General features: G+C 25.7%; 1 protein-coding gene across 14 annotated transcripts in view; it reads left to right on the top strand.

The window, feature by feature from the left end:
* LOC112596436 overlaps positions 1-26,767 on the top strand; it is a 285,374-nt gene that overhangs the window by 212,913 nt on the left and 45,694 nt on the right. For 13 of the 14 annotated variants that reach the window (XM_025342124.1, XM_025342122.1, XM_025342121.1 and 10 more), the window contains exons 11-13: positions 1,674-1,840; positions 5,904-5,948; positions 18,550-18,668. In XM_025342124.1, the coding sequence (XP_025197909.1) occupies positions 1,674-1,840; positions 5,904-5,948; positions 18,550-18,668 (331 nt within the window). The remainder of the gene's footprint in view (positions 1-1,673; positions 1,841-5,903; positions 5,949-18,549; positions 18,669-26,767) is intronic. The other variant, XM_025342112.1, reaches the window with a different exon arrangement.

The raw sequence follows: 26,767 nt of genomic DNA, 5'->3' as shown, positions 1-26,767 counted from the left end.
TACGGAAAGTAAATACACTAATCATTGACACCTACACGCTTTTCTATTTTACGCTGTTAGTACAGATCTACTATTTACTCTCTTGTCGTTCATTATGTATAATGCTTATCATATAATTTAATATATACAGACGTGATATAAATCATCCCGGTTTCAAATAAAACAGTTTTACAATCGATAAGTAATTATAAAAATAACAAAGATAGTTAATTCTGTCCATAATCGTTTATATAGCCACTCTTGTTATCCTATATTTCAGGGTTCGCCAACCTTTTTAATAAGGGGCGTATATCGATAGCACCGAAATGACCTTTTTACCTATAAGAAATCTATCGATTGCGCCGACTATGGACTTCGCCGAATTTTATTACATATTGATTCGACTGGCTATCAATCCATTGAATATTTGTAAATTATTTACTTTAATAATAGCCAAATGTCAAATGCTTATATTTACATTTATGTTAATATTTTATTATATGTAGGTACTATTTAAAATTTTAAAATACAAGCAATTATAAAATATATTTTCATGGGTGCCCATAGGTAATATTTTAGGGGGGGGGTGGGTCAAAATAAAAAATTTTTCGAATGTAAGATAATAAAGATTTAATGTTATTTTTCACATATAAATGTATACACTAACATGCATGTTATATTTTTATTTGTATATATATATAAATTATATAGTGTATTAATATAATAATTGCCATACGAATAAATAAATAAATATATAATAATTGTCATATGAATAAATAAATAAATAAATAATAATTTTAATAAGTATATAAAAAAATAGAAATTAAATAATATAATTAAGTATATTATTCGGTATCAGTAAATAAGAACTGTAAATTTCTTCGTTTTATTCCAAACATATTAATGACATCCTGAATGAAAGTATCCTTGTTTGCGTTAGGTTAAAATATTTGTAGTACCTATATTGTGATCTTTATAGATTTACCACAAATTATCTGCGATAAATTATTTTACGTATAGGTTATACAGACTACAGAATACGACCTATCTCTATGATGTTAATATACGATAACAATGAGTATCTTTTTATATTTATTTCATATCTTAAAAGTGATTTCAACAAATAATTTGCCTCGGTAATAAGGTAATATTGTGGTAATATTTTTTTCAGGGGGGGGAAGTGCCCTGTCTTGCCCCCCCCCAATGGGCGCCATGTATATTTTATATAACTGACAAAAACAAACATTCGGCGAAATCAATATAGACAAATACCGGGCAGAATCTATAGTTGGTGAAATCGATAAAACGTTAAAACCCCTCAATTAGTTAGCTACATTCAAAATTCTAAATTTCTGGTAATCGACATCTAGGTCTAGGTGATTTATTAAATAAGCAAAAAAAAAAAAAGGAGAAAATTGACAGTCGAATTATAATTGGAAGTAATAAACAATAATAAACTATTCGATATTCCCACTATCGCAACTGACCAATAATAATAAATTCAATATATATATATATATATATATATACAAAATACAATATAGCAATTATCTAATTATTTATTACTGACCAGCCGATAATGGTAGAATTAGTTTTTATTCATAGAAAGATCGACCAGTCGATTGCAACCCTTGATCTATGTAATGTTTCTATTTAATATATTCTGATCGATTTTTACATTTAATTATTTGCAGAAAGATCTGTTCGCATCCAAGCTAGAAGCGACCGAATCAAACGCACGAGATAGGAAACTATCATCATCGTCCAGTGGCAGCATGAAATCTAAATGGTTAAAGGCTATCAAAAGCTTGAAGACGACTAGTGGGCCAACTAACAACAATACTACTCAAAAAGATGAAAAGTGAGTTGTTTTATATCAATTGTTTATAACATAAATATAATTGGTATCTATGTAATATAACATTTAACTAACATTTTTTTATTTGAATAATTAATAGTAGGCACGTCATAGATTTTTATAACATTATAATATGCCTATACATAAATCATTTATTATATCTATTGTTACATTTTTTTTTTCAATCGATTCATATTTTTCATATGAGATATTAATGTATATTAGTGTTGATTATTACATTTTTTTTTCATAATTTACAATAATATATGTTATATCCTCGATGTAACGTAGCTAACAGGAAATTTGTAACATATTGTACAAAAGTAGGATAATAAAATATAATAAACAATCTCATCAGTCGATTAAAATCTTATATATTTATTTTATTATTGCTAAAACGATGGTAGAATTTTATGTTTAACATTCGTAGGTACTTTTTCAGACATGATTTATTATATTTAGCTTGGACACTAAGTCACAACGTTTGTAATACATATATAAATTACAATGTATGTGTATAATGTATATACATATGAGATAATCCATTTAATATATTACACTTGTTTTCCAAATTTTTCGTTATTATTTTTGAAAAATATATTTTTTTTTTTTTTACATAAAGTATTAAATTATAAAAATTAATATATTTTTTATCATTAATAAAAAATTAAAAATGTATAATTGCACTGTGATAAAAAAACCAAACAAGTTACATAAAAAGTATACATTATATAAATTATAAATACTTCAAATAAAAACATTATTTTTTATTCAAAAACAGAAAAATTGGCTTAAAATTAATATAATGATAGATCGCGTCATAAGTTTCAGATTGCAGTTTATTATTTTTATAAATTATGGTATATCATATATTACGTATGTAACATAACACTGTATAAAGTAAATCTTATGTATACACAGGACTGATGAGATTTAGCGTCTAGATAGATTAACGTTTAGTCAAATAAGTAGCTGGTTGTGTAGCCTATGGCTATTAATGAGCTTACAACTCGAATTCATATGCATAAAGGTGTATATATATATAAATATATATTATACTCGAAATTATTGTTAAGCTAGCACAATAATCAGATACCTACGTCACTGATACTTCAGTGAAAAAGACAACGAATATAATATAACCACAAAAAATATGGTGATGATAAAACATAAAAAAATTATGTGTCCCAAATATACTAGGATTGTTATATGTTTTCTTACGTGTGCAAAGGAAATCGTATTTTTTTACCGATGCAATTACGAAATTATTGTCGTGGATTGTTAATCATCGGCTCAAAAGCAAAAACAATGATTTATCACGACAAATAATTCTTGAACTATAATTTAGTACTGATTGTACGGTTAAGTCGATCAGTTGATCTCTGAAGTTGTAAATCGATCATTTAAACAATATTTTTTACCGGGGTTTATTAGTAAACCGGCAGAAACGCCATATTTTTCTAGTACTACATATTAAATATAATTATACGTTCCTTCCCAATCATTAAAAAAATAAAATAGTTTTTCTTCGTTTAAATATAACTAACATTATCTGAATTATATCATTTTAAACATTAAAATATATATAATGTTTTTCACACATACAATTATACTAAATGTTTTAAAAAATTCCATAAACTATAATTTATAAATATTCATTATCAAAGTATAAAAGAAGTAAGATAATGGTTTATGCATCATTCTTTATAGATTATAATAAATTTAATTATGATTTTTACTGTCATAAGAATTTAAGATACAATTTTCGTTTCAAAATCAATTTTAATAAAATACTATTTTTTTTTTAATTAATCATTTTAATTTTTAGAACCAAAATTGTAAAACTCCATCATAAAATATGACTTATTATTATTTTAGGTACTTAGAAAGTTATAATGGCTTGAACAAAAACTTTAATTTCTTAGTTAATTTTTTGGTAAATAAACGCTTGTTTAATTTTTAATCCATTGCTAAAAATTATCAATTACACTATTAATTACTCTGTTATAAATTTTCTTTAAACAATCGACTAACAAAAATGTTGGAATATAAAAAAATATTTTAGATTCTGAACGGAGTGATGAATGTATTGATTTCACAATAATGTGTGTGTGTGTTTTTTTTTTTTTGTGTCTGTGTACAGCATAAGTAGTCGAAATAATGCTTCAATTTCAAACTTCGGGATGGTTTCCGATGGCAAAGTGAATATCCTTGATGCATTATAAAGGTAAAAAGTAAACATTTTTCAAAAAAATCGAGAAAAACAAAAAAAAAAAATGACGGAAAAACGGGAATTTTTACAAAACTATTTTGCAAAACTAGTTTTTGACCAAATCGAATTTTTTTTATGGTAGTAATTCAAAAAACTAATCACTGTAAGTACTTGAAATTTTCACCAAATGTTAATGTTAGTGTTATCTATATACAGTTTAATTTTCAAAAAATTTTGACTATTTTTGAGTTATTTATAAACCACTGAAGTTATCGATTTTTATGAGAATATTTTTTTTGAAGTGTCGATAAAAAAATGTTGGATGACCAAAAAATGTTGAAAATTTAATACAAAGTTCCTTATGGGTTTTTCTTATTGTACCTAAAAAAAAATTAAAAATCATTAGTCACAACTTTTTTTTATAAACGTTTATAGTTCAAATATTTACGAAATCTATCAAAAACGCGAACATTTTTAAGTAATTTTAAAGTTGAAAAATCATAAAATTTTTTGTATTTATCACTAAGGTACTAAAAATATTACATTTTGTTTTCCCTAAGTTTTCTTTCAAGTCGCTATAGTAAAAACTCGAAGCATCATTATAGGAAAAATTTTAAATTTTTACGAAATAGCATAACAATTACGATTTATCCTCAAACGATTTTAAATATTTATTAATATTCAAAATGTATAAGTCGTAGATACTTGAAAATTTTACCAGTTATTTAGATTGGCATTTTTTTATTTTTTTTACATGATTTAATTTTCAAAATAATTTGATTTATTTTGAGCTATTTATAGACAACTGAAATTTTCAATTTTTCTGAAAATTTTTTTTTGAAGTATCGATAAAAATGTTTTGGCCTAATCAAAATACTTGAACATTTAATACAAAGTTCCTCATAAGTTATTCTTATAGTGATCAAAAAGTTTTAAGAATACATATGCACAATTTTTATTTTTATTAGTATTTGAAGTTCAAATATTGACAAAAATTCGTCAAAACTATGAATATTTGCAAACTATTTTGTAGGTATAATTCATAAAAATTAATAATTAATTGATTAACCATGACTTTTGCAAATGCGTTCTAATTGAAAAATAAAATATTTGTTTCAAAATAGAATGTATGTTAATATTTAAATATAATATATCCTAGACTGACAAATCATTTCCGTTCAGAATCGTTTTTCGTATACAATGATACCTATCATTGCGTTCAAATTTAACCTACCCTAGTCCGAGGTTCACCCCACCCCCTAATATACAGCAGAGCGGTACCTACTTGCCCGCTTTTTTTTTTTTTTTTTTTTTTATGAATGTAATCTGCTCCAATTTATATTTATTCCATGAAGAATTATAATTTAGAAGTATACTTTGGTTGATATAATAATAAATATGTAAATAAAACAAAATATCGTTATTAAATGATTTTTTATAAAAAAAAATATTGAAATTAAAAATATTTTCTTGAATACATATTTTATACCATATTTAAAAAAAAAAATCTTCCTATTTAATGTTAAAAATTTATTACAGTCACATAACTATAATTAAGTATTAAATATTATTTAATATTTTTATACTATGTACCTATATGAATATCGAATACACACTTGTTCCTCCAAAACACGTAGTTATTATTATGAGAATATGAATTCGAGTTGTAGTTTAATTAACCAACTTAGTATCATTATTTAATATATTGTTTATTAATTTAGTTGTTTTTTATTCAGCTTTACTAACATAATGTTTTGTGTGTTTTTTTCATTTTTTTGTTTGGCTGTTTGATGTGTGCTCTCGCCAAATAAAAAAAAAAAAATAATTATACTTATACCTCGGTAAAAAAAAAAGGAAACACCAAATGTACCACGCGGTATCGACCATAATTGCAATGAGGTAATTGTTTTATTATTATTGTTTGTATTTTATGCTATTATAGTTATCATTATGCTCACATGTACATTACAGGATATTATATCGAATGCATATAATATTTATAAGGTACTGTCGGATTGATCATAACATTATTTTAATAATAATTAATAGTAATAGGTATTTTTTATCGATATTTTTTGAACCTTTGTATTTTTTTTCTTATGTCTTCGACATACACTAAAAAACATACTCCAAAAATTGCATCATGAAAGTTTTTCAACAATTTTTTTCCATGGTATTTTATAAAATATGAAGATTCGAGTAAAAAGTTTATAGTTCCAAAACGAAACACTATATTTTGGATCGATCATACATGGTTTTCAGAGGGTTTCAGCCATTATTTATGTATACATTGACGTTCACATTTTTGTGTGGACGTTGTATAATATAACGATTTCCCTTCAGGACACTCCTGGTCATAGATATAATATAATAAGAACAAAAACATACCATAATGTTAAAAATGTATTAATAACTCATGCTAAATTTAATAAAAACTTTTTTTGAGCATGTATTTTTATTTTTCATATTTTATAACCATAAATAGTATATAGATCATGTCCGGCATTTTACATATTGATGTATAGACTATACGTGTACAATACCAATAACTTCGCTTCATTTAAAAGTTGTGTAAAACTATTATAAATATACAATTTTTTACTCATTGATCTTATAAAATAAAAAATGTACAGTTCCTTTGCGTTTTAGTGCCATTGGCTAAAGATACGTAGTTATTGTAGTGACATTTAGTATCGGAAATATCTGAATAATGTATGTCTACTTTAAAGTTTAACCGTTGTTGACAAAATGTCAACGGTAAATTTATGTACGCGTGTGTCCATATATTCAAAATTTAATATTTATTAGAAAATAATATCACTCACCAAGTTGGTCATAATAACAGTTTCAACGAAGAACAACATTCTTCAGGGTTGTCAAATAATGTGTATACTGTATAATATATTATACAATTTATAATAAATTATTATTTTAAACCACTGTAGTTCAGTAAATATTTTATCAGCATTTTTTTTCTGCACGCTATTTTTCTTTATTTTTTCTTTGCGAAGTAATTAATATTTCAATATTATTTGTACTTAGAGATTTGGTAATACTCAAAAATTAGTAATTAAAGGTAATAATATGTATCACATGAATATTATAGACAAATTAAAACCTATTAAAGATTTTTAAAAAAGTTGTTTATAAGAATTTTGATATAATTGCTTAAATTAGTAGTCTTTAAAAAAATATTTTTTCCTGTCGGTCTATTATGACTAAGTAAATTCTGAATTTTCAATAAAAATGTTATCAATCGATTCCTTATGATTCGGTAAGTGTTTATAAGCTTATCTTTTCAAACCCTATAGCCTATAGGTTTCTATTAAGTAGCTCTCTTGTGAATATAGTTTTGACTCATATAAATTTAGTATTTTATTTTATTTATTTAAATCGTTGTTATAAGTTACAAATATTAAAATATTTATCATGGTTAGATATAACTTTACGTATTAAATTATATCTTGTCATTTAGACTAACAGCTATTATATATAAGACTTAAAGTTTATGGTTGATGCATATGTATCAATAAGAAGACTCAATTCATTTTAGTAAAAAAATTGAGAATATTTCAACTGAGAAAAATAGAATTAATAGATAGATGACATATAAATAGATAGTTGAGTAATATAGATATTATTAATAGTATTTACTCTAAATTACATGTATACGAATCCACATTTTCTAACTTATTGGCACCAAATTTTAAATACACATTATTTGAAATTCCGGACTAGTTACTAGAGTATTAGAATATTAGCCATGGGTTACAGCTATTACCATAGATTATAAAAGCCTAATTAAATAACTGAAGTCAAGAGAATCAAAGAATAATGGCTGATTTTGACAATTTAAAAAAGGAAACAATAATAATATATTGAACCAGTTATTTTAAATTGGCTTCTCCGTTATTAATAATACAAAAATCATAACTGTACATTTGTTTATTTCTACTTGCAATTATTGATTATGTTAGGTTAAAGGTTATTTATTTCTATCGAATGAATTTTCCATCTCGGTTTCATTTATTCACTCACAGTGCTGATAATATTTCCTCTAAATTTTTAAAAGAAATTGCATTATTTTTGTCACCAATTATAATTTTTTTCTTTAATAAATCATTATCAAATACTAGCATTTATATTCCCAAACAAATGGAAATTTTCAAAAAAGGTGATAAATCCCAAGTCACTAATTACCGACATATTTCGAAGATTTTAATCCTTTATAAAATGTTTTTCAAACTTATTTACAAAAAAAATGTTTTCACTGTGTGAGCAAATTCTTACCAATAAACAACATATTTTTTGACCAAAGCGTTCAACCATAACCAATTTATGTATCTTAAAACAGTCAATACTATATTCATTTGACTTTAAAGCCCTTGTATATGTAATATATATAAATTTCGAAAAGGCATTTAATAGAGTTAACCGCTCATTATCAGTTTATAAATTAAAATTATAAGAGTTGTATGATTCTTATCGTTCATGACTTAACTCTTTTTCTGTAAAATATAAATATTTTTTATCTAATTCAATAAATATTTCATTTGGTGTACCACAAAGTGACTACTTATCCCCCAAACTTTTTTTTTTATTTATAAATAATATATAATATTAGTAAAATTCTCTTTCGTTACTCGAAATGTATATTATTTATTGATGACACTAAATTATTTATAAAAATCGATTGTATTGAAGATTCATTGGAACTAACTTAAATAATGTATATAAATGATTCAAAAAAAAAAAAAAAAATAAATAGAATTTCTTTAAATATTGATCAATGATAATTATGTCTTATTCTTAAAAAAAAAAAAAAAAACTTTTTATTTTAATTATTTAGTTAATAATATAAATTTAGCACGTACAAATATTACTAAACACCAGAAGTTTTATTTGACACAATACTATTTTTCAATAACCATTTTGTTATCATTTGTAGTAAGTCACTTATAAAACTGGGGTTATTAAAACATATATGATATATATTATATATATAGTGACTTCAATGATTATTCTGCATTAAAAATTTATATTTTTCATTAATTATTAGTACGTTCCGTTAATATGCCACTTTAGTTTGGCATTAAAATGGTATTTGTCAAAATCAAAACCAATATTACGTCCAAAATAATTTTCTTACATTTTTATCTTTTAAGTGTAATTTTAAAAACTTCTTTATTCAAAATGTACAAGTATTAATATAGGTATTTTTTTTTTAAATAGTTTCATAAAATAAAAGATTTTATATGCTGAATTCAAAGTTCTTCTTTTAATTACCATATAATTTAATAGATTTTCTTCCCGAGTTTTTAGAACAAAAAAATTAAGCGTAACTTTATTTAATTTTAAAAGTAAATGTCCGTTATATATCTAATATTAATACAAATTATATATTTAGTTATCTTGTTTCTGTATTAATGTCTAATGAAAACTCTATTAATAACTTGAACCTGTTTTATATAACCTTAGAAAAGTTAAATAATTATTTTTTTTGATTAGTACCTATAATGGTTATATTTATATAAATAATCACTTGTTCATATCTTATGTCTCTGTATATTATCTATTATTATATAACACATTTACACGTCTTGTACTTTTATTGTTATATGTTTGAAATTGGAATTTTATTTCGTAAAATAAATTATTATTATTATAATGCCAGGTAATGCAGCTATAATATTATTATAAAATATAAGTTCTATACAATTTATTTAGTATCTAATAAAATCTAAATTTCTAACCATATGTAAGTTAATACTTCTAAATTCTCAACAGTATCTGCTATATAAAATTTTTAATATTTAACTTCTTTGAAAATGGCAGTGTTTTTTCATCTTTGAAACATTTTAGCTTAGGTTAAGTAAAACTAGTAGTAAAATAAAATTTTTTAAATAATTTAAATATTTTTATTTAATTTCATACCATATTTACAAAATCGTTAAGCTAGATAATTTACTTTGAGAACATCAATAGTCAAATATTATTCTATGACACCTGTGACCACTTGCTGCTTCTGCAGAGTTTTTAAGTTTTAATAGATAGACTTGTTAAAATCTTTATAGAACTGAAAATAAATTTGTGTACGTATTTGATGTACAAGTTTCGTATATATTTAATACATACCCTTTAGTATTGTGATATATTAAATATTGTATATGTATAAGCATAATGTTAAATGAATATTTTTGTATATTTAAATGTCAGTAATAAAAAAAAAAAAAAAAAAACAGATTAATAATTCTTATGACATCATCATAAAGACGTAATATATCATTCTGTGGTAATATCACTTAGCCCAAACTGAGATAAATAAATAATTCGGTTGAAAAATATATTATATTAATTCATACTTAGGTATATGTATAAATGTGGGACGTAACGTATGAGTATCAAACTAAAATACTTTTTACCTTCTTTTTGGTTTGCTGTAGATTGATAGACGAGAAAATGCATTCTAATACGGCAAAAAGGAAATTACAACATAATATATGCATTAAATTATACACATAGATTACGAATTATAATAAATATCCAAGAGGATGCATTAAAGTTTACTATTTACAATGCCTTAACTTTAGTATAGTGAAATTATTTTATTCAATTTTAAAATAAATATAAAATTATTTGTAATAATCTCAATCATTCTAAATGAAAGTAGATTATATCGAATATATTTTCACTAAATAACCCATTGATTTTTGAAATCATAAGTTTAGCACAGATTGTCATTATCAATTGAACGCCACAGCAGTTATATATATAATAATAATAATTGATACGTCGCCGACTAACTAGCATTTTGCCGAGAAGACTAAAATTAAATGATGTCTAGGATTAATGTAGAAAACAACTTAAATGATAAATAATAAGAAAACGACAAATAATATATTGCACGTCATGCACAAAATAATATAATAATAACGACAAATATATAGAATACATAATAGTGTGCGCCCGATAAAATTTACAAATATAATGATAATAATAATAATAAATAATATAATCACGCGATGGAAATCACTTATCAGCGGCCGAAGACGATGTACAAGCCGATATGGTCCACGAAGATATACTTATATAATATGTGCATCCACTCGGCAAGACAGGTGCTCGGTAACCATGTGTATAAAAGGCGACAGTGACACCCGAACGTCCCGGACACAAACACCACCGACCAACCGAACAAAATCGACACAACAACACACCGTGGTATGGCAACGCGTAAAGGCCGAAATCAAACCACACACACTTAAATGGCGGACCGAACGATGTGTTGTACACTGCAACAGCACAAGCCTAGGTGTTTTCGGCACCGGTGAAGGCAAAGAACTGTCAGCAGCTGGATGACGACCTATATCTGACGATAACAAAAGCTATTACGCTTCGGTTATCTACCCGAGTGAACCGGTCCCCGGCAGTGATAAGTCACGACACATGTCAAGTTCGAACAATAATAATTATTATAAGTATATACGTCTCTCATTAAGATTTTTCTGAAAATTCCAACTTTTCATTTTCATAATGAGGTTTTATTAATCTATACATTAACGCTGAATAAATTTGCTAAAATGTGTACAAAATCAAAAGTAATTTATTTCATTCCGGTGGCAATAACCTATATTATATTATGTCCATCAAACTTTGACTTTGTATGAAATCGTCATTACACATGAATCGTAAGATATGTGTAAAAAGTGTATGCATGTTGATAATATATTTGTTAACTATGTGAAAGAGTACCACACACAGCACTATCCATACGTGTACGATATACTTACCGACCGTAAAATAAATAATCTCACGAGTACAAAATATGATCTTCGAATCTTTTGCTATACTTTATTACGAACCTATGATAAATTTGCTCACAAAATATTCCCTGTCTAAATTTATCTGCAAATAAACATAATATTCGAAACCGGAATCACCTTTCATTTAGCCGCAATTGTAGAATACAATATATTATCACTGTAAACACAGTATGCGTGTTTATCACAACTTCATCAAACAAATGTTTGATTTACTTTAGGGTGACCATATTAAGAAAATAAAAAAACGGGACATCTGAAACGTCTAACCCCCCCCCCCCCCAAAGAATGAGTTTACAGAAAGAAATTCATTGATCGAATATCAACAGCGAACAGTGTCAACTAACAACTATTAGCGATAAACGCGTAATGCCTATAAAAAAAGGAAGAAGATGGACAACGTAAAAACGATAAAGAACATAATAGAATTAGAATAGAATAATAATAATATTATTAATAATCGAATCAATATAATTATAATATTCATAAGACTACAGGCTTGTCGTCCAGTTGTCGATACCGTAATACGGGTATTCGTAATAATTGAAAAACAAAAATAGCAGACGACTGTCTATATACTTTTATATTTAAGGAATAATAATAATAATTGTGTAGCGTGTGTGTGGTTTGGTCGGTCGGTGCGATAAGACGACGACGATCGAAATAGTCGCACAGCTGAACATGGTGTCTGTTATTTATAAATTTGGTTTCTAATTTTAAACATATATATGACTAAAACTGTTTTATATTAATTGTTTCTTAAATCGATATTTTTTTCACAAACATAATATAATAATATTGAAATAACGGGATTAAAACAGGACCATCTTCTAAAAACGGGATAAAAAGCGTCCCGTTCGAAGTTTGTCGGGACAACGGGACATGATGACCAAAAACGGGACAATCCCGTTTTAAACGGGACGTCTGGTCACCCTAATTTACTTACTATTTATTAGGAGAATTTGCTCATTCTAAAGTGACATATATAATTTTTTTTAAAGTCAAAATAATATTTATTTAAGTATATCAGTAATATTAATATAATTCGAATTTAAAATTAAACATTAAATCCGTAGCATTAGAAATTTGTCACATTGTATAATTTGTGAGTACTCAAATTTAAAAAAATAAATTATGTATATTGTACCTATAATTTATCTAAGTAGATAATACAGGATTTTGGATTATTAAAATTTGAGTTACCGAGAGTCTGCTATAATTTATAAAATTAATTATATAACTAAAATTATATGTATTTTAGTTATTTATTTTGGTTTTACGTTACTAATTTAAAATATAATTTAATACTTTGTACATTTTTATATGCAAAAGATTATAAACATATTTATTCTATTTTTTAAGTTTTTATGAATAGTTTCTTTTTTATTTATTCGGAAGTTTGGTAACGTTATTAGTTTCTAGAGAGATCTGTGAAGTTTATACTAATAAAAATTTTATTATTATCTTAAAAAATAAATATATTATGTGTTTATACCCAATGCGATAAATTGTAATAATTTTTAAACACACATCATATACTTTTATAAATAAGAATAGCAAGGAACAAAATAATGACAGGTTTTTAATATTTATATTTATTTTCGATAAAAATTATTTATATATATTAAACATTTTTAATATAGGTTCTTATTTTATTGATAATTTATGTGTAATATTTAACATTTTCTTCGTGCAACATATCCACAGCCCTGGTGATAAATATAGTTTACGGCATATTTTAAATGTCATGTATAGTTGATTTATTCCTACATCAAGTATTAATTGACATAAAACCAAACATTTCGCTATTTAAAAAATTGCATATTGTTATAATATTAATCTCATAAAATTTTATGAAAAGATTTACAGTAAAATAAATAACCATAATATTATCTTAGACATCTCCATGTACCGTCGAAATCGTCTATCTACATGTATGGCGTAGTTAAGACAGTATTTTTACCCTGCAGTAACATAGTGGAGATTTTTCTTTACCATCACTTACGGTAGAAACCCATCACTCGCATCTTTCGTCCCTCGTGACCTTGATCAGAAAATTCGGAATAACGACTGTCACCATCTCTCGTGATAGACAGATGTTGTAGTAAACATAGAAGTATTTTTACTGTTTCTCTACCACTAGTTTCCCACTACATCAGTACCTACACTAAGCCCCTCGACAATAACTATACGTACATCGCCCCAACGTCTTTCTTCACTCTTAGTTTTGATGTATACAAGAGTATACATTTTTACGTAAGTTATGAATTTTATTCCTATTTTTTTTTTTTTTTTTAAACATAATATTTAAAAACAAAATAAATAACCATTATAGATACATTATTAGTAAACATAATTTATAATATTGTTAAGTGATTTATAATCTTATAAGTTCTATATTTGCTTAATAAACATTAACTGTTTTTATTTTTCATTCCATATTCAATTATTTTTTTAAATTTTTTTTTAAGAATATTTTGAAGTTCCTAGGATTTTAATCATTGTATAGTATTGTGAAGTATCTTATAGTATTAAAAATATCCACTAATATCTACAAATTTACAATGAGCGTATATGAAGTCATTAATGATTACAAAATTCAGTATTTGATATTTATTTGCGCAAATAATAATATATAATATAAATTTAAGAATAATTGATTTACTGTTTCTAAACATATAAAATTTATGAAAAAAAACTTAAAATGCAGTAATCGATTTGTGTTTATCAAACAATGTTATATTAAGTTTATTTTCTATAAAGTTACGTATCCATTATTCAGTTATTTTATTACAATTTTCCCTATCCAATCTTTTGATAGTTATAAAAAAATTGTATCATGATCCTTGTTTACACTATGATAATAATGGAGTTGGATAATATAGATTTTAGAAACCATTAAAATTGTACACCGTGGTAATTAAATTTAATAACACACAACTGTTTAACATAAAAATAACCAATACAACTTTTTATCATTCATTAAATAAAAGTAATCTTTAATTCTCACTTTTCATACGTGGTAATCGCAATGAACATTGAAGGGGTTCACTATTTCCTAATTTAAGTTTATATAATACTAGTATCTTAAATTTTTTAGAATAAATTATCAGTCACCACTAATATCACAATTGGAAATTATAACTAAAATTATAGTTGGTTTGAAATTTCGTCAAAGCTTTTAATTTTATTAATATTGATCTGATATGTTATAAAATACTCAATTATATGCGGATCATTATATTTCACATTAGGTAATACCATTTTTAATCATGGTTAATATGTTTTCAACACAACACAAAAAAAAAAAAAATCATAATTCATTTTCTTAATACTTTTTTTAATACTATTCGAAAAACACATTTCTTTTTATAATTAAAACTAAATACAGCTCATTTCAGGGATATAATATGTATTCATAGTAGGACGACATTATTAAACCTTTTAAAATATTATTGTTTATAAATCTTAATAATATCATTAACTATGAAAAACTATTAATTGTATTCAATTTGTCATTATACTTCGTAGTAAATGTTTATGTTTTGTTATTTAAATAGTTTAATTTACTTAATTCGTTCTGTTATAAAGTAATAATTTTCTTGACACTACTAAATGAATTAATTTATTATGGTAATAGTTAGATGATAGTGCTTCATTAAAATATTGGGACTTTAGATTAACATTTAATAAATTTTTAAGTATAATCATACTTTTACATGTGTATAAGCACTAAAATGACTTATTTTTATTATTCTTATTGTGTTCAAAGCAGGGCTTGCAAAGGTTATAATTAAATTATGATTATAGCATAACATTTAACAAAAAACGATTGAAATTTGTAAACGTAATTATAATAGAAAACGATAAACATAAATAATTATATAACTCAAAACAAAACATAACACAAAACGCTATATATAATATATCATGTTGAATCAATAGTGTCAAATAACGTTTAAGAAACTACTGAAAATGATACTAAAAAACAAGATGGTGATATACGTATTATACTGTAAAGCGCAGTTTGGAATCAACTTATAAAAAATAAGTGAACACAACATGTTAACCAACTTTTAAATTAAGTAATTCTTATTATGCTTAATACTCTTTATGTGAAATGTATTGCGTTTTTACAGAATTAGAATTAACATACTAACTCAGCATTCTATACTCCATTGTTAATTGTTTCCACTTTTATTTGTATGTATCACTATTACATTTCTATTTTGAAACTACAATATATATTATTTCTTTTATAATCTACAACCAAATATATTGACAATTAATTGAGTGAGTATAAATATAATATTGTGAAACACATTTATTAATTTAATATTTTAAATTTATGTACATATTGTACATTTTGTCATAGTTTTTATATATTTTCCAAATTTAAATAAAAATATACATAATTAAAAAATAAAAATACAGTACTGAATAATTGTTTCAGCAATATTAATATTAATTTGAATTACTAATAATAACAATTATAAAAAATAAAATAAAATTATATAAATATTAGTACGAACTGCATGTGATTTACATTTTTCTAAAAGAATAAATAGTACAAGTATTTAGTGTAAAATAATCACTCTATAATTTTTATATTCCATATTATATCTACAATATAATATAAATGTAATATATTTAATATTTATATTGAAAAATAATACATTAAAATAACAATAGTTTCCTTTTGATGACGAATAGCTTGACCACTACTTTTTATCAAAACTTTTGTCCGAATATTTTAATGGGCGTATTTATATTTGGTGACATAATTTTTCTTAACCATATTCTATATATAAATCATACTACAATAATTTTTAGCATACGCCTTATATTAATTTGCACGTTTAATATTTTATAATGACTATGATTAGGTGAGTATTTACTTTGAGTTAAACTATTTATGAAATTTAACTCTTCTTATCATATAAAATATAATAAAAATTATAACTAAGATTATTAATTTTAAAAATTATTAGCTTAAAACAATAAATAAAACTCGTCAGTTATGTGTTTATTATTTAAATTAAATGCGTCTCAATTGTATAAAAAATGTACCACATAATAATACAAATTTCAAAAACCCAAAAACTTTCTTGGAATACAAATGCTTTTGATACCATTACGCGTAGGAGAAACATTTTATTTTTCAATATTCTTGTGAATTCTTTTCTTTACCAAGGGTATTTTAAAAGAAAAATAGCACTTTTCAAGTTAGACCTGTACTGGTTTAATAGCAATAGTAATAAACAATGTATAATATTGTGAACCTAATCTTTTAATTTTGATTTACTAAGCAATACGTAATTATGATTATTACTATTCCTTATAAAATGATTGAAAATAACTGAAAATCTATGCCAATTAAACTAATTTACAAAGTAAAATATGTCATTTTTTTTATTTTTAAATCTATGAATTTCAACAAATGCATGCTTAAATAGTTTGTATTACTATACGTTTTTAATGAAACATAATATAAACAATTAATACTTTTGGTTAATTAACATTAAATTATTGAATTAATAAATTTTAATTAAAATCAAAAGTTTTCTATTACCCAGAAAATCACGTACTTACCTAATATAATTCAAATTCAATATATTATATTTATGGAAATTTCAAACTGAATAATTTTGAACCAAACTTATGTTGCGGAAATCCATGATAATATTTTCGCCTTTTACTGCAGGTTTTTTTTTGGTACACATAACCAGTAAAATATTTAACCTTTAAAAATGCACGCATTATGGATGGTCAGCGTTTGAGTTAATATATATTATTTTTTGTAGTAATTACATCCAAATTAATAAACTGCATACTATTTACCACTTAATCGTGTGAAAAATCAATAGTTTTCATTCTATTTTTCCTACATGAAATTAAAAAAGTTTAAACTTAATTTTGATGAACGCTAAGGCCTAGAAAGCTTAAATTATTCTACTTTTCATTGATAAACGACGTGGCTTATGATACGACTCTATTGCATCATGCAATGTAAACTTTTATCAAAATAAAGAAGGACTATTTAATTTAATTAATTGATAATATTTAAATTAAAAAAAAATATGAAATTCTTGACATGGTTTATTTTTATGTTGTGTATAAAAATAATGATGATGATAATAATGTTGTGGAATAGCAAAAGAAAAAAAATAATCACTAATATTATCGACTGTTATCAAATATATTGTCGTTTTTAATACCTTGGTTACGCGTGCTTGTTATTATAATAATATTATTATTCCAAAGGGTTAACAAGATCGCATCGTTCGTCTTTTGTGAAACGGTACAGATTTATAGCATAAACACACTTCTATATGGTATTGTTATTTCTACCCTTTTGATGATGGTGGTTTACCCATATTATTATATATTAATGCACTTTTGCAACGCCCCTAAGTGCATTAGTGAAATACTTGTGGTTGTAGTTAAAATAAAGAGATGAAACTCAAGCGGATTACACTATCAAATCACGTCCAATGACAAAACAAATAAATATACATAAAGCTATATAATATAATAAAAATAATATACATTTTAAGTTATATATCATATTTGTTAAATATCTTTTGTGTAATGTATAGCAATTACACTGTATGCCTTTTTGCATTTTTCGTACATAATTATTTATTGATATAATAATATGTGTATATGTGTGTATGTAGGAAAACCGGACGTGATGGAAATCCGCAGTTCTCGGCCAACACGGAAACGGCGCACCAGTTCCAGGAGTATACGTATAAGAAAATTACACCGTGCGATTTTTGTTCACAAGTGCTCAGAGGTAAATTTTAATAATCTATGTAACTTTTTTTTCTAAATGATTTTCTGTTAGTTTGTCGTTTTAGAAATAAAAATAGGAACTTTTAAGTCTTGCGGTAAGTTAAATAGACTTTTCTCGCATGTAGTTTACTTTTACACTACATCTTTCCATCCGAAATGTTGTGAAATTTATCATAAATTAATTTCTCTCATAATAATAATAACGATCATTTAGACAAGATATGATTTACCGTATATCCTATTATGCATACGACACTACAGATATGGTGTATCACAATTGCCTATTCGTAATGCCGTGTTACTACCGTTTCGTTAAGTATTTAAACGCATTACAAAATATAACGCGTCCATGTTATTTGAAAAAAAGACACTTTTTTTGATAATATCATCTCATTAGGATTGAAGAAGTTATTCGTTTTGTGTTTTGTTCACTTGACCGTCATCAATAATAATATTATGCTATAATACCGTAAACGCAAGCAACTATTATAACAGTAACATGTAATTTGATATATCGTTGTTTACTTATCAAATATGCTTTGTAGTTATAGTAACACCAAAAAATATTCCTTCAAAATACTTTAAGATTTAGTTATATGTTTAGTTGTAATTAATCATTATTTAGCATGCCTTATATATTTAATACTTTATAATATATAATAATAAACAAAACCCACAGAGTTAAGTGACTACTTTTACACAATTAGAGTATATTCCAAATATTTGTCTGCGGTATTATATTATAATATTATTCAAAGCGTTGTAACAAAGTATATTATAATTTAATACACATAATATTATAATATTGATTACGTGTATAACGTTGTGGTTATATTATCGAATTGATTACAAAGCGGGTTAACCAAACATTGTAAATTTCATAAATTAGTTTTTCATAATATTATATACCACATCATAAAAGTTATTTTTGGTGTTTAACAAACGATTAAATTATGTATACAGAGTGATTAATATCTTATCGTAACTGGTTGGAATCAACTCAAGAGTTGAATATGTGTTTTCGAAAGGTCTTTCACCGCAAACTCGAAATTACACACTCAAGACAAGTTCTATAACTAAAATTCGATAAGTCATTATTAAATTGTAATTAATAGGGCTTAATAAACAGTGTCATTAGTGTAATTTATAATATTAAAACGAAAGTAAAATTATTATAAAGGTGGTATTTCGAACAAATGCGTTGAATTTTTTTATGTACAATAATAAAATAATCATATAGAATTAAAATTTATTAATGCTTAAAAATTACGATAATTTCGTTAAAACAACGTTTGTATAATATGTTGTGCATATATCGTAGATATGTATGTTCGTCTATCAAAAATTTTTTATCTATAATGCCAGTAGCATTTTATTTTTTCAAATAATAGTATCTCTAAAAATATAAACCATATTTTCTATCTTACCACTACAGTAGTTCTGTACCTTATCGGACTTAAATCATATGCAACTTTTTCATCTACCAGTGCTGAATTGGTCAACACGCTTTAAAAAATATTATTCGAATAAAAACCTCTAAATATTACCTGTATTCGTTTAAATCTGGTCATTTTGCATTATTTCATTATTTATAGAGTTATAAATAGCTTAACTCAACCTATCGATTACATTGGTACCATGAATCTACATCGAAAACAATATATATTTTATATTATAATACATTGGATCTATGTGGAAAAAAAATAATTTTTCAAATTCAATGTCAAGTTTGTCATCAGCAAATGTCACGAGAAAAAAATTCTTTAAAAGTATAGAACCAAAATACTTGTACAATAATATATTATATAATACGTTCTACCTTTCCCATTTGTTTATTATACCCCCTTGTATTAATTGCATTTTTATACTCTGTTCGGCCATTACTAGTTTTAAGACTGATTTTAAGAAAAATACGTAATTATACTTCTTATACATTATGTAGCAAATTCATTGATTTCTCAAAAAAAAATAAATACTTCTTGGAATTTAGTGTTCTCGCATCGTATTGTATCAGGACTGATCAGGACTGTAAAATTATTCGTTTTATTTTTTTATCCCCACGTTTTAATAAATTAAGATATCTATCAAAACACTTGTTTAAGGGCTCTAAGCAATCTCAAGACTATCAATAAATACACCAAATATATACACAGCACATGTTATAATTTATAAATACTATATTGTTATGACTTATTTTTACACCTTATTGTAAATATATACAATAGTGGTTTTGGTGGAAATAATGTTATGGCACGATATTTACCTCCGACATATATATATACATATATATATGTATTATACATTCTGAATTATATAGCAGTATTTTCTATTCGATTCACGTATTCAACTTGGTGGCGGGTGGCAGCATTGGAAGCCCTAATCGAATCCAATTTGTATATCACCCTCCACAGTCGTCAAGATCTGTGCCAGAAGCCCCGAAAATCTAATTTTGTTTACACACTTGTCACTCTGTCCACCTTCACCGCACCATCAGGTGCCTAAACGAGAAAGTCTAGTGATGTGTGTATGTTTGAGACTAAGAGAGGAGGAGGAAAAATTCGCGTGGAGTATGTTTACTTCATGACCATGGCTGATTGTATTAAATAAAGTAAAAGCAACATGAGTGACGTTACATTTATTTATTTTTTTTTGAAAAACATAATCTAGTCATCAATGATTGCAGTCGTACGATGACATTATTTTTTTTTTATATAAAATAAAAAGTTGTATAATTGAATAATTACTTACATGTTAATTTGTACGCATAAATTGAGAAAAATATTTCCCCAACCACGATTTAAATAATATTTTGATATTTGTGCAATACTGTAATTTATTACCATTATAGCGTACCATTCTTTTAATAAATTTAAAACCACATAAAAATATTGAAATTCATGCAATGAACACAATTATTGAACACTAAATTCATAAAATTCGTATAGATACAACTAACGCACTCTTATCTTCTACAAATGATAATGATATTCTTTTATTTTTTCGCACTCTGTTGTCTCAACTTATTTTTATATAATTTATCAAATTAATACTACTAAAATAGTAAAATTTTTAAGAATATTAAAATATAAATTATTTTCTCTTTATTGTCTTAGCTTAATTGCTTCGTTGGTATCATCATTATTTAAATTAAAATTTTAATGTTTAAAACAAAATTCTTATAACTTATAAGTTATAATATTTATCATGCTTAATATAAAAACAATATATTTTCACTCGTTTTTGCTCATTTATCAATTGCTCTTCAGTAGCGCATTCTACTTTTACGTCACTTTATTCAATTTTTGATCTCTTTTACATTCAGTTCCCATTTCACTGCGGTGTTTTTACACTCATTGTATGTATGCCCTCAAACAGTATTATATATATATTTTATATATAATATTCATAAATGTTAGAATTCACGGTATCGTTGTTAGTAGTATTATGTAATCCGATACTCTCAATCCATATGATTTGCGCGAAATCCAATATATTTTTACTGGAATATTGTAAATCAATGTCCCACATGCATATTTATAGTGTTATGAAGAAACGCTGTTAACGACGATGAAATTTGAATGTATATAATAATATCGAGTTTGGGAAAAATATGACACTCTATACACATTTATGCTACTGTACGAGTAAATTGAATAATTTTGCTTTTCCACACGCTTTATTTATCGTCAACTCCCCGCTAAAATGTATGTAACCTTACCACAAGCAATTTTGCTTGAATCTAGATTTTGAGCTACGATGACCTGTTTAAAATGAAATCGTCCCTTTATAGAATTTCAAAAATATCCCAATAGGACGGCGACATTTGTCTAGTAATTGTGTTGTATATAAATTCGTTTTTTTTTGCTTTATATAGATATATAAACATCGCAGACTAAAAATATTTATATTTTAAGATAACAAAAATAATATTTAACTACGATATCAACAGACTAATAAAATTCTATAGTATTTAATCTAAAATTTGTCTGAATGGTCTTCATTGTGATAATGGGAGAATTAAAGAGAATCGAAATTAAATTAAAGGGTATTCGCATGAACATAATCTGCATTAATGTTCATAATTCAATTGTATATTCACAACAAATTTCAATATAAAAGCTTACAAAAAAGAGTACCTATATTTATAATCTTAAATAGACAATTTAGTATTTTCTAAGTATTAAATAATTACGGTATATATTTAAATATCTGATACCTAACAGTTGTTATTCGTATCACATGATTATATAAAGTTATGTATGAGCTGAATGAATATTATATATATCACTTATGAAAATTTTCAAATTAATAAAATATAACTATTATACCGTAGCCGCGTGCGACTCATCTGATGTTACGGTGTGACTTGATAATTTAAAATAATTATAAAAAAAATATATACAATTATAATCGCATATAGCACATAATAAATAATATACATGTAATTCTCAAATGCAGTTAATTATAAAAATTAATCTGATAAATAAAAATATAAAACATCTTTTATCTATAATAAAGTGGATTGGCAAAAATTAAATTTTACAGTATTAAAAATCAAAACTCGTATTATTTATTATTTTTCTTTTTTATTAGATGAACTCTATTACTAAGGGACTACCCTACTATTGATCTTTCCACAATGTTTTAAATGTTTTATTAAAATTTTATCGGTTCTCTTACTGATGTGTAATCTTTAATCAAGAGCTAAGCTTATAAATATATACAGTATATTTATAGTATACGTGATTTAAATAAAAATATGTTCAACTCTTCATTAACATATTATATTTTAATATACTATAATATCATGATATATTTTAATCGTAATGTCATTTAATTAAGTAAAACAGTTTTAATATTTATATATATATATATATATATATATGAATATATAGATTTTATTGATAATATAAAATAGTTAGATTATAACGTTTGATAAAAGTAGAAAATAATAAATTCAATAAATTAGAAGAATCATAATCTCTTCTTCGTAATATATCAACAAAAAAAAAAAAAATTCTGTCGAATAATGTTTAAGAATTTTAATATTGTTAATAGTTCAAACGTATAAAATAACAACAAAATAATGCAATTTACAATTTTTAATAATTTATTTCTTCAAGTAACATAAAGGTTTATAAAATATACCTACCTAATAATAAGGTCTACAAAATATACCTACCTAATAATCGTTTAAATTAACTTTTTTTCAATGTTACATAGGTATTAGAACAAGAACATGTTTATTATTTTAACAATTTTTAATTATTAAATACACACATTGCCTAAAATATGTATGGGACCATTTGAAATGAGTAAAATTCCATTTACTATAATTAACTATGATACAGAGAATATGTGTTTTAAATAATATTCAAACATTTGTTTTTGAATATTTTTTGAAAAAAAATTTAACAAAAAATACATTTTTTCGTTATTTATCAAATTAATAAAGTAATACTTCATAAATCTTATTTTTATTCAATTATTAATTATCTTGGTTCTTTTTATAAACTACACATTACAGAACTTTTAAAATAACTCTACAAAAAAAAATTAGTTAAAAATAACAAATTCATTGAGCTATACATAATATTCCTTGAAAATTCTATATTTATGTTGTTCATTTAAATACTTTCACAATACTAAAACATTAAACTTAAGTCCAAGGATTCTTGCAATGTATCCCCTGATCACATTTTCTCGTGCTTATATGACATTAGTAAAAATCAAAAATTTTCGTTTTGATTTTTAATAACAAATTTTTTTTTTATTTATTTTAGTTTTAAATAGACAGTTTGTAACTTTTTGTCATAAATAAATTATAAATTAAAAATTACGATACTTAGAAAAAAAGTAGTTCAACTTATTAACAATGTTTATTTGGTAATTTATGTTTTGTATTTTTTTTTTTTTTTTAAAGCTTACCGCGAACGATATTATGATAATATTTTGTATAAATACGTCTTAATTGTTACAATTATTGTTATTTGCAAAATTATTTTATTTTATCATAACGCAATGTAGTACCATAAATTCTGCGTTAGACGTATTGTACCTGTGTAGTATAGATCATACACAAAAAGGTAAACGTCGATTTTTTTTTTTTTTATAATGAACACGATTGCGCACATAATTGGCATGGTTAAGAGAACATAAAAGTAATGTAAATATACCACCTGTTGTATCGTATTTTAGTTCTGACGATTCCATGGCATAGCACCAGGTAATAATAATTATATCATAGGTAAACAATTTAATAGGCATTAAAACACTAATAAACCCATTGTCACTTCTGTAAATATACTTAACAGTAGATATACTAGTCGTGCATTAAGTAACATAGAATATCGTATGATGGTTATTACAATGTATTACTACACAAAACCATACACATTAAACGACTTCAGGATGTTGCATGGTTATACGTATGCACTAACAGCGGTTATAATAACACTTTAAAAAGCACGCAATTCGAAAATACTTAAAACACGCATACTTTGTAAAGAATGTCAAGGAGTCTGATATTAGTGGGTACATTAAGCCCATATAATAACAGTAATATATATATATATATATACTTATAAAAGCCGCAAGTATTGTACAAAAGTTTTATAAGAAAATGAGCAACATTTTTATCTCGTACACAAGATGTTATAAAAAATTTTAATCAAACTTTTAGTGTGTTAAGCCAAAAAAAAAAAAGGTGTTAGATAGATACAATGTAATCAATTTCTCTTCCCCCACCCATCAATAATTCAACATTGTAAAACCTGCTAATAGTAATAATTAAATCACGTCAATGGAAAAATAAATAATTTTTTAATCTAAAACTAAAATAATCTCTTTGAACTATTATCATTTAAAACACTACTTGTCGTACGAATATTTTCGTTTACACGTGTATCATTATACAAACTCTCGTTTAAATGAAAGATTAACGTTTAATGTTGAGACAACACGGTCACTATGGACCGGCATCCTGAATGAAAATACGCTGTTTTAAATATTACGTCTTTCCCTGTATTTTTAAGAATTTATAGTTATGTACACAGAGCAGGGAAGCTGGAGTCACGGGTGCGATGGCCGGTCTACAGAGACGGACCGTCGCGGTGATAACCCGGCGCGACCGGCAGTTGCTCGGTCTTAATTACAATAGTGGGAGAAGTGTTGCGGGTACGGGCGTTCGCATTCGTAGCAGGGACAGGGTCAGTAACTTACAGCGCGTGACTCGCAGGAAGCGGCTTCTGTGATACACTGGACCCGGCGTTTTGACACAACTTAATCAAGTAGCTTGAAGGGGAACAGAAAGACGGTGTAGGTATCCGGCCGATGGTGTTGCCCGTCGGAGTTTGATGACTGTTGGGATCCTGATACCTCGAGCGGACGATTATTCAATCGTCGTTCGATTGCGGGCGTCGTGGCGCGTTGATCACCGGGTCACCGTTGACTGTTGGTCGAGGTGACTCGTAAATCGTCGGTTCCGTGTAGACCGTTGGTGGTAATTTTCGTCGTAGCTCGTAGTCATCGTGTATTCACAGGCTATCGATTGCTGTCAGCGTCCCTCGTAGATCCGAGATCGTCGGGTCCGGGTAGACCGCCAGTAGCTGTAGTCGTTGTGGCTCGTTGCCGTTGGGTCTTTGCCGACTATCGGCGAACTTGGCTTGTAGTCGTCGAGATTGAAAAGTCGTCTTATATTCGATCCTTTGGTAGTTTATTGGCTTAATGATGGCTGAATGATTGATTGAAGACTGATTCTGATATTTAATTATGTTCAGTATGTAAGGTGATTTCCGTACCGACTAGTAAACCACGTGTTGCCGTCGTGTACGATTATGTTTATGTTCGGTACGGGAAGTGGTGTCGCTCACACAGTTCTAGGGCTGTATGTGTGGAGGTGGTGTCATTAGATACGTGACGGCCCCCCCTACATGTAGCCCTAGTTGTTATCGACGTGGGATAATTTGAGGCTCCGTAATGTGAGCGCGAAGTTGTCCTCGTGGTGTGTGCAGGCATATCGGGCTGTGATTGGTGGCTCTGAAAAGGACCGTTTTGTGTCGTGTGACGGCGTACCGTTACAATGTATAGCTAAAAAAGTTT

Source organism: Melanaphis sacchari, unplaced genomic scaffold (assembly GCF_002803265.2).
Source record: "Melanaphis sacchari strain LSU unplaced genomic scaffold, SCAv2.0 Contig31_pilon_pilon, whole genome shotgun sequence".
Lineage (NCBI taxonomy): Eukaryota > Metazoa > Arthropoda > Insecta > Hemiptera > Aphididae > Melanaphis > Melanaphis sacchari.
This window is presented reverse-complemented; position numbering and strand designations above follow the sequence as displayed.